This window comes from Pyrus communis, chromosome 14 (assembly GCF_963583255.1).
Source record: "Pyrus communis chromosome 14, drPyrComm1.1, whole genome shotgun sequence".
NCBI classification, from domain to species: domain Eukaryota; kingdom Viridiplantae; phylum Streptophyta; class Magnoliopsida; order Rosales; family Rosaceae; genus Pyrus; species Pyrus communis.
The window spans coordinates 2792762-2802798 of record NC_084816.1 but is presented as its reverse complement, the minus strand read 5'-3'; the positions used below and the strand labels follow the sequence as shown (position 1 = coordinate 2802798).

Here is a 10037-nt window from a genome sequence, read left to right as displayed (position 1 = left end):
CTCTATGAGTGGTAGTTTTGCCATTTTTGTTTTACCAAACTCAAGATTTTATAAAATTCCGAGTTGAAAATTACTTAAAATGAATGTAGTGCGGAGGTGACGTATACGCCATTACTGATTTTGTATAATTTCATTTTCATGCCTTTATTTATTCCTCTTCTTCCCAAAAAGTAAATACCAAAAAAATCAAATCTTCTGAGTTTCAAAAAAAAAAAAATTACAGAGCTGCTGATCACAAAAAATTGACTGAAAAACAAGCTCGGCCACCATTTCTTGGTAGAAGGGGGAGGAAAATTGGAAGGAGCTAGGGTTCTCAAATAAAATTGAAAATCCGATTACACAAATTGGGAGCTGGGTTGGAATGAATCGAATTCGAAATTCGCAAATTCCAGAAAGTAAAGGTCAGAATTTCAGCTGTTCTTCCCCAAAAGACCGAATCTGTTTTTTTTTTTTTTTGTTGTAAATTTTGAATCTCTGAATCTTGGGGTGTGAGAAATTTGGGAGGATCAGAACAAAGGGAGGTGATTTTTGGGTGTTTCGATTTGTATGAACAGTTGGTGGTTGGTGGGTAACCGCCATTTGAGCTCAATTCTGTGAATTTGCAAGGTACTGGAACTTCCAAGAACTCCAATTCAGCGATGCACTGAATATCTGTAGGTTAATTTGTAGAAGTAACTTGTATTTGATTTGTCTAAACACAATAAAAATATGCATGCCCGGAATCGGAATCCTGGAAACGGGTACAGGTCCAATTCCATGGGGATGGGCATGGTTCCCAACTCTCGAATCTCCCCAGAGGGTTCTATGAGGGGGCATGGCTTTTACAACTCGGAACACCGCAACTTCAATCGGGGTTTTGGCCGCCCGAAGTCTTTTCAACCCCCACCAGCTCCTCCACCACCACCACCTCCTCCACCTCGCAAAGGCGACATCTTTATGGAGGCGGGGCGCCTCGCGGCGGAGTATTTGGTAGCTCAGGGACTGCTGCCTCCGAATGTGCTGTCTGCTAAATGGCAGAACTCCAAGAAGCAAGTGGGGGAGTTTCAGGAGGCTGATCAGTTGCAAATTGCTGAAGAAGGCCGGACTTCGGCTCTTGCCCGGTTGGGGAATTCGGTTTCGGATGGAGGGTCAAGAAGGGGAAGGTTTGGTGTTGATGAATTCAGCAGCAATGCAAGGAATCAGTTCAAGGGAAGGAGGAGAAATGCAACTGGATCGAATAGGGGCGGTTATGGCTCTGATTGGGGTCGAGAGTCTGGCAGGAGTGGCTCCTTCACTGATAGGCACAGTATGGCTTCCTTTTATATGGAGGGTGATGAAGGTTCGGTATCTGGACAGCATGAGGAGCAGAAGGTCAGTAAAGATGTTGGTAATAATGGATTGCAACAGAATTCTAGTCCAAGCGAGTTGGGACCGAAGAGCGAGGATGCAGTGGATTCAGAATCTAACTTGGACAAAGGTCAAAACCCTGATGAGGATATGAGTTCAAAGCCAAGTTCTGGAGCTTGGATAGATGGTCCAACTGAAACAGATGAAGTTGGTCAGGAAACCACCAAGGTATCTGATATAGAGATTAAGGATCAAACCACCAATGATGAAACCGAGAAAAATAATGTATCGGAGAACTTACCAATTCAGCTTAGCGTTTTGGAGGCTGAGGGTGAGGGTGATTCTTCAGGAAAGAATGATACTAATTTGCTGACACTCTGCAAATTTGCCAAGGTGCCCACCAGAATACGCTCGTCGTTGACTTCTAGGGGTCCAAAGGTTGATCCAGTTGCAAATATCCAGGAGGGGAGCACCTCTGACAATGCTGTCCAACCGGCAGATTCTCAAGTTTTAGTTGAAAGTTGTTCCCTTGATGTTTCTGCAGGTGCCACTCTATCACACAAAACTCCTCAGGATAATGGTCTCAACCCTGAAACTTGTAAACCTCAGTCCAGTCAGCCTGCTGAAATTTTGGTAGAATTAGATCCTGCATATGGTATGGAGCAAAATAAATATGGAAGATCCCAGTCTTTGCCAGGTAGAGCTTTTGTTCATGAAAATGAGCAAGAATCAAGTCAGGGACCAGTAGGGTTTGGGAGTTCCAGCTTTGTAGCTAAGGAAAGAGGTGACAAAAGGCCTTTAGAAGAACATGATAAGCTGGAGGGAGCAAAAAAACCGAGAAAATGGCTTCCTTACATGGTTGCGGACACAGATGAGTGTTTCCAACTTTCTAACTTGAGTGAAAAGAAAGAAAGTTCGCAGGAAGAAAACGGTTCTCCTGGTGAACAGGTAATTATAGCTTTTGGTCATGAAAGCTCGGTAATGAATGATTCCCATTGCCAAAAAGATAGACGTGAAGCCTGTATTGATTATGTGCAAGAAAAGCAGCTTTTTCCAAATTCATTCAAGATTTGCGACCTTAATCTCATGGATGCACATGAGAATCGTGACAGTGATCATGCAATAGATTATCCAGCTGTTTCTGGAATAAAGAAAGAAGCTGAACCTGTTGATATTGATTTGTCAATGAGTAACTCCAACGTGTCTGGTGAAAACAGTAGATGCACTACCGATGTTAAAGAGATTGAAATCATAGATTTAGAAAGTGACTCCATCCAAGAAGAGACCTTCAACAATGCCGAAAGAAAGTAAGTTTTTCCTAGTTGCATTCCGCTGCATGAGCATTGATTAAGTTCTCCCTTTAATTTAAGTTCTTTCTGAGTGTGTCAAGTAAAGCTGATAGTAGTTTGTACTTTTATATATCTTTCTGAATTTCTTTGACATGTATTTATGTTTCTGATTTCATGTTGTTCAAATATACAGGACAGAGACTGAATTTACTCCTCTGGAGGGCTTTTCCAACCATGCGCAGAATCCTAATGATATCCCCGATGTTCAAGATGGTTATGGGCTTATGATTTCGGAGTTGCTGGGAACTGATTTCCCAAGTTGTTCAACGGCACCAGGGGATCTTAATCCATTGCATAACGAAATTGTCCTTCATAACGGAGAGGTACTGACATTTGTTGCTCGATAAAGTTGTTAGTTCAGCAGATACAAAACTTATGCATGAATCCATTGTCCTGGCGGTTATTTGGTCTCAAAAGCATATGCATGGATTACTTGAACTTATACAACTGCACACATGCTTGTATTGCATAATTGTTCCCATGTGGTCTTTGTCCTTGGCTGCTTAATGGTAATGCACTGCTATGTAATTTAACATACAGTACACAGCTGATATTTCTGTTTTTTTTTAACTGATTGTTTCAGGAAGCTCTTGCTGACGATGATTCGATATACATGGCACTGGGAGAAATACCATTAAGTATGCCACCTTTTTAATTCACTGATTTATTTTCTAATGAATCTCAAATACCTGTCAAGTTCTGCTAGGATGGTGTTGGATATTGTGTGTGTGTGGTAGAACATGTATAAGGTTACATGCCTTGTACCACCTACCGACAACTTGGTACACAAATGTCCCGATATTTAATCAATTCTGACAGCATTTGTCTGCAGAATCTTACAATGAGTGGAATAAGTGGTTTTCTTTCTCAGGTTTTAAAACTGTTTCACTACGGTGATGGTGGTTGAAAGTCTTGAGGGAGATTTTTCCTTTCCTTTTAACTGCTTATCTGTTTGAATGTGTTGCATTTACACTTGAATATGAGATAGGGGTGGGCGGTGCAGGTGTGACATATAAACCTTGAAAAAGTTATTTGAGTTCCCTTTAAAAAGCCGTTTGAAATTTAAAAGTAATACCGATAACTAAGTTAAGAAAACACATGTCCATTAATTTACTGTAAAAAATTTAGAGACCTAAGAATCATTATATGGTTTGGGAATCACGACGTGAAGGGTTATGATGTTAAAGTCTTGGGTTGATCAGCATATTTTGCAACTAGGACTGGAACAAATACTAACTTGTGGGTTTTCTGTTTCCTCCGAAATCTAGGAAGTGCAGCTTATTTCATTTGTGTTTTGTTATGCATTTACCTTTAGTTGTATTGTGATGACTCTTGTGACAACAACGCGCCTGCAGTTTCTTATTTTATAGGTCAAAACTTTGTTCCTCTTTTAAAAATACTTCTCCATTCGTTTAATTTTCGTATCTAATACTTCTTAAATTACCTATGCAGCCTTTTTGAGACCCTGGGAGCAGCCAACCCCGCAGGAGTATGAGAAGCCCTTTTGATCCAGCCATTCGTAATATTGCTCGGATGTATAATTCGGTATGCTTAGATCATTTGGGGTTCTTTTGTCCCACAATTAGCTCTATATAAGTGACAATCTTTGCTTTGATTGCTTTTTACATTTTTTTTTTTTAGTTTGTTAAGGGTGCAAGTAAATCTCTTCCTCTGGTAGGAAGTTCAAGGACGTTGAATGCTTTTGATTTTCTGTTACACCTCGCTTTTAACATGAAACATTTTAACCGTGTTGATTCGCATTTGGCGGTAATGGTTGAAGACCCCATTTGTTATTCCCCATTGACGTAACAGATGGATGTTGCACCTTGTTCTTACATGGAAAATGTTTATAGTGTTGATTGTCAAAAATGGTAGAAGAATTATCCGCCAATTTTCTTGCTGACTAAACATCTATCGACTCTAACAAGTTATGTATTAGGTATTAATACGCAGTAATAATCAACTCTATTGAATATTCAAAAACTTACTTGCAACTGGACAAAAAATTGACAATGTTTCGTTTTATGGTTTGTCACTTTGTCATACTAATTAATTCTATTTTATTTTTTATAGCTTGTCACTTGCATCTGAAAAATAAAAATAAAATAACTAGAATTCGATAGGAGACGTATATCACTCAAGTAGATCTGTAGTAGAGACCGCAAAAGGTTTTGAATGCAGAAGATTAGAACTCAAGAGAATGTGGGGTAGCAAAAAACGCGAGAAATTTTTGTGTTAGGCCACGTGCACGCATGTTATGTAACATTATGCAAGTAGAGGGACACTTGAAATTTTTTTTTTGGTATAATAACATATGGTGTACCGTTCTATGTTCTCGGCACATTAAAAAATCTCTCCAAGTATGCACCCTCCATATCCTTTGATCATCGTAGTTGATGTATAATACTTGGTTCCAACAAGCTATAATTTGAAAGAGAGGAGAGAAATGAATATGAATGTGTGAAACAAAATTTGAAAATATGAAAGTGAGAACAACGTAGTTAACCGTTTTTACATGTAAAAGAACTTTTCATCTTTAGTTTCATATTGTGTTCCATTCCAAATTAAATTTTCAACATCCCTTTATATTTTAACAACAATATTAAACCTTCAGTCGTAAGTTGTTTGCATCTAATTTCGAACGTTATCCTAAAAATATTAGCCACTTTTACTAACCTTGTATATTTTAAACATGACCTACTTTTACCCAACCGTTGAAGGATTTTGCTTTATACTAACCTTCTCGACAAATTTGTTGAACGACTGTTCACCAGTGTAAACGACTATATAGTGAACTTATCGCTTATATGTGACTGCACCATTTTGTGCCTTTTTAGTAAAAAAGCACAAATAAAAATTGTACATGAACCTAGATATTAGTAGGTTTGTTATATCATTGAGTTTATAAATTTTAGGTCAAAATAGTCACATAATATAGTTAATCCGGTTTTTGGACATGCTGGTGACATGGGGATGTAAAAAAAAGAATATAATGAAATAGAGCTGTTTTGAGGTACTGTCACATCCCGTGTGGGGCGGATCACTTCACGGACCTGCTTCACCACCGTAGCACGATATTGTCCGCTTTGGGCTTACCATTCCCTCATGGTTTTGTTTTTGAGAACTCACGAGCAACTTCCCAGTGGGTCACCCATCATGGGATTGTTCTAGCCCCCTTCTCGCTTAACTTCAGAGTTCCTATGGAACCCGAAGCCAATGAGCTCCCAAAAGGCATCGAGCTAGTTAAAGATGGGAATATACATATAAGGATCACTCCCCACCCACATCATGGGATTGCTCTAGCCCCTTTCTCGCCTAACTTCGGAGTTCCTACGAAACTCGAAGCCAATGAGCTCCCAAAATGCCTCGTGCTAGGTAGGGATGAGAATATACGTATAAGGATCACTCCTCTAGGCGATGTGGGATGTCACATGTACCCTATGAAATTAGGCATAAAGCGAAGCCACTACAAAGAAATTCTGAAAGATACAAAGAAAACTTCGAGCTCACATCGGTCAACCTAGACCTCTCCCAATAGTATCTAGTAGAAAGACCTGTTGAAACTGCGTGTCTCGATTCATACATCCTCGACATGAACTAAAAACCAGAGTAGGAATATTGGTATGTGGTGACATTTTAGATGTTGTAAATTTGTTGGCACTCTCTCATAATTCAATTTAGAATTATCCGAATTATTAAGAGAGGGGGAGAAAAGATAGGGTTAATATTTTGTGGTGTTGGAGATGGATAAAATCATAAGAGGGCATAATGTTGCATGTCCTTGTCAAACTATGCAATGCCAGGCGTGATTTCAACTGTTTCTTGTCATGAAGAGGAGAAAAATTTGCATGATTACGTAAAAACACCCCTTCTGATAATGACATTATTATTATTATTATTTAACGTTCGATAAACGAAAATTTGTCGAAAAGACTTTATGTTCGTTATTTTGTATTTTAGTTTGAATCTCTCGTTTGATTCAAAGTAGTGTTGGAGACATGCAATGGTAAAAAGAAACAACAAAACTTTCTCCACCGACGCTTCATTTCTTACGTGAAATTGACGTCCAGCCTCCAAATGCTTATTTGGCATTTTCAAATCGGATTAATAGTTCCCGTATTGATAGGGTATTCAAAAGATAGTCATGTAGTTCTGCCCAACTTTCAATTCTTATGTAAAATTGATGCCTAGCCTCCAAATATGTGAGAAGGCTAACAAAGATAATAAATGTGTGAAAGCCTGGATAGAGATCTGAGAGGAGATTCAATTACATAGACAAAGACACGAAGATCATTAATCCGATTTGACCTTTTGCATTTGACAAGGAGATGGTCTTATAATCAATGTGACTTAGCAAGGTTAGTTGATTGTTAATCAATTACATAACCTATATCATATCTCAAACGCATCAAACGCTTCACTAAATAAGTCCATGTTAGTCTATTTTAAGTCAGTTCAACTTAACTTTTGAAGCTAGTCCAGTCCGAATTTATCTGATACAACAAACGTATCTTATACTCTAGTTCAAACACCCACCCGATAAATTACATAATTTAGAATAATTTGTCTTTCTCTTTGCTCAATTATTTATTTATTAATTATCAGTTTGCTGACTTTGGTTCTAGATATTAAAGCCGGTCCATATGGACTGGACCATATCATGGCAATAGCATTTTACTTTCAAAGCAAAAGGAATAGAAGAAGCAGAGGAGATACGACGTCGTTGGGGGTTACGCTGGATCGTGTGAGAGAGGGTTGCAAGAGTCGTCCGACAGAGAGACAGCGTTAAACAAAAGTACACGTGGCCCTATTTTATAACGTTAAAAAAATTATTAAAAAAATATAATTAGATCTCTTCGGTATGTGTTACGTTGCTGTGGGACCCACTGGATTGGAATTAACACCAGACAACTAAACCGTTCCATCGCTTTCGCGGTTTCTTTTTGATTGCGTGATTTTACTTGGTCATTTGTTGTTCTTGTTTTACCGTAAAACAGTAAATATTGTTTGTCTCTTCTTTCAAATAACTTACCAGTCACGGTGTAAATTAAGAAAAATTAATAAAAAAAGTTTGAAAATTTTAAGTTTTAACGATAAAGATAAAATAAAGGGTAAAATAAATAGTACCATGATTGATTTTTTAGTATAAAAATTTGAATTTTTTAGTGTAAAATTTTAATTTTTCATTAAAGTAAACAATACTGGAAACTTTTCGTTAAAGTTCGCTATAAATTAATCAGAAACGTTTAATTGGGCAGGCCTAAAATCATATTAAACAGGTGTCTTATTCCTTTCGATCATGATTTCCATGCAGTGATACAGCTTATAAACAACCGTGGCATGTGGGAGGGTTTGAAATATTGAAATAAAATTGCCCTTAATTGATCGGAAATGATTTCTACACATTTTATTTATTTTTATTCATTGATTTTTTATACTCACCATTTGATTTAAACGGTTAAAAATTATTATGAAGCGTGTGCATGTGAAAAAATAATGCGTTAAAATTAATTCTTGGCAATTTATTTTCTTCTAAAACTTTTACATCTTACATTCTTGCGGGAGGATTACTTTGCCGACATCACCGAAATGGATTATGGGGCCTGCTGGCTGACCTAATTGTGACTGCGAGTGCTTGGTAAAGAAAATTAGAAACTAAATCGGTTAATGTCGACAAGTGCCAACCTATAGCTTAGCTATAAGTGTATATGTAACAATTGTACAAAGTTTTTTAGGTACAAAGCTGATAAGATGTAACAATGGCTTGAATTATATAGGACAACATATATAGAGAAAATGTTTCATTCACTTTCAACCTAGATTGGAGTGTAATCGTTTTTAGGGTTTTGTCATGTATGAAAACTAGCTTTCACATTTGCATTCTCTCTCCTTTCGGCTGAACTTCCTTGACCTACATGCGTCCCTGCTGCAACTCGACTTCCTCCATCACAAAGCCACCTACTCTCATCTTCCTCCATCCTCATTTTGCTGCTTTGTGTTTGAATATAGGGAGTAATACATAAGAAGCTAGATTCAACTAATTTTGATTAACCATCTATTTTAAAGGAGTAAGAAGAAGGTAATTGTGAAAATGAAGAGAAAAACTTGCATGCATGGATTGTTAGTAACTTGTGTCACACAATTAAGTCAAGTCTAACTTATATAATGTTGTATTTAGCGTACATGCCGCACACAACGAGTGAATGTAAGTTTTTTTTCCGATATTTCTGCCCCTGCTTGATGCGTAAAAAAAAAAGGTATGGATAAGAACTTTTTCTTTTGAATTGAAACTAAAAGCAAACCCCTTAAATCAATACAAAACTTAGTAACCATCTGACCTAATATTTGGCTCAGCCTTCAAAACCACTCAGCTAGGCTTTATGATCAATGACTCACCGCCTTGATCTATTAAAAAAAGCTTACCACTTACATTAGCCTTAAATAAAGATCACTATTGATATATTCTATTCCTTTTTCTAGTAATTGCTTTCCCTGTTGAGGAAAAAGCCTTCGAGCAATCGGATAGGATGAGCTACATAGCTTTAGCTACATATATAGATAGTTTCCAATTCTGTTTTCAAGCCAACAAGATTACTCTATTTCACAACGTCTGGGTGAAGTCACCGAAATAAGGCCAAGTTGTGAAAAGAACAAGTATCTAAACAAAGTATAATTAAATGAGTTGATCTTTAATTTGGTCCTAGCTAGTTGCAATTGCTCTTCCACCTAATTTGATGCAAATGGATGGTATTTAATTAATCTCGGGGAGAGAGAGGGGGGTGGGGGTTGGGGTTGGGGTGGGTCTGGTGGTTTCAGAGATTAAGAGGTCTGACATCCACACACTCATTTTTACTTCTCACACATCTTTTTAATTTTCGGTCATTAAATCGGGTGAATTAAAGAAGATCAAATGATATAAATTAATAAACGTGCGTGAGAAGTAAACAGGAGTGTGTGGATAGTACACCCCCAGATTAATTATTGGAATACAAAGACGAGTTGAGGGTCAAGTAAATAGAGTTTTTATAAGTTTTTGCTGTGTTTGTTCATATGAAGTGTTCTTGTGTTTTTTTTTAGCAATGCAATCCACACAATCATTTTTATCTTCTATATGTACACCCTTCTTAATTTTCGGTCGTTGAATTAAATAAATTGAAGATAACTAAATGACAGAAATTAAAAATGGTGTGTAGAAGGTAAAAATGATTGTGTATAGTGCCAACTTTTTTTTTTTTACACATTGTTTGATAGTATCTAATTTTAATATTTCTTCTTAGTGAATATTAAAAGAGTCTTTTTAAAAATTTAAGGAACTGTTATTAGCACTCTAAAAATCTTATTATACACTCCTCACAAGTGTAT

At 37.2% G+C, this 10037-nt stretch overlaps 1 protein-coding gene across 1 annotated transcript; it reads left to right on the top strand.

Moving 5' to 3' along the window:
* The first annotated feature begins 564 nt into the window (after positions 1-564).
* LOC137715165 (uncharacterized protein At4g26450-like) lies at positions 565-4288 on the top strand. The gene is made up of 4 exons (XM_068454398.1): positions 565-2633; positions 2809-2998; positions 3259-3313; positions 4128-4288. Exons 1-4 carry the CDS (start codon positions 709-711, stop codon positions 4181-4183), a joined length of 2226 nt encoding a protein of 741 aa, XP_068310499.1. The 5' UTR covers positions 565-708; the 3' UTR covers positions 4184-4288.
* The last annotated feature ends 5749 nt before the right edge of the window (positions 4289-10037 follow it).

What these genes read in the sequence shown, in the direction of transcription:
- LOC137715165 (XM_068454398.1), top strand. Translation starts at nt 709, where the DNA reads ATGCATGCCCGGAATCGGAATCCTGGAAACGGGTACAGGTCCAATTCC. An exon ending in TTCAACAATGCCGAAAGAAA is followed by an intron (nt 2,634 to 2,808) that starts GTAAGTTTTTCC and finishes TCAAATATACAG; the next exon opens with GACAGAGACTGAATTTACTC. An exon ending in TTGTCCTTCATAACGGAGAG is followed by an intron (nt 2,999 to 3,258) that starts GTACTGACATTT and finishes TGATTGTTTCAG; the next exon opens with GAAGCTCTTGCTGACGATGA.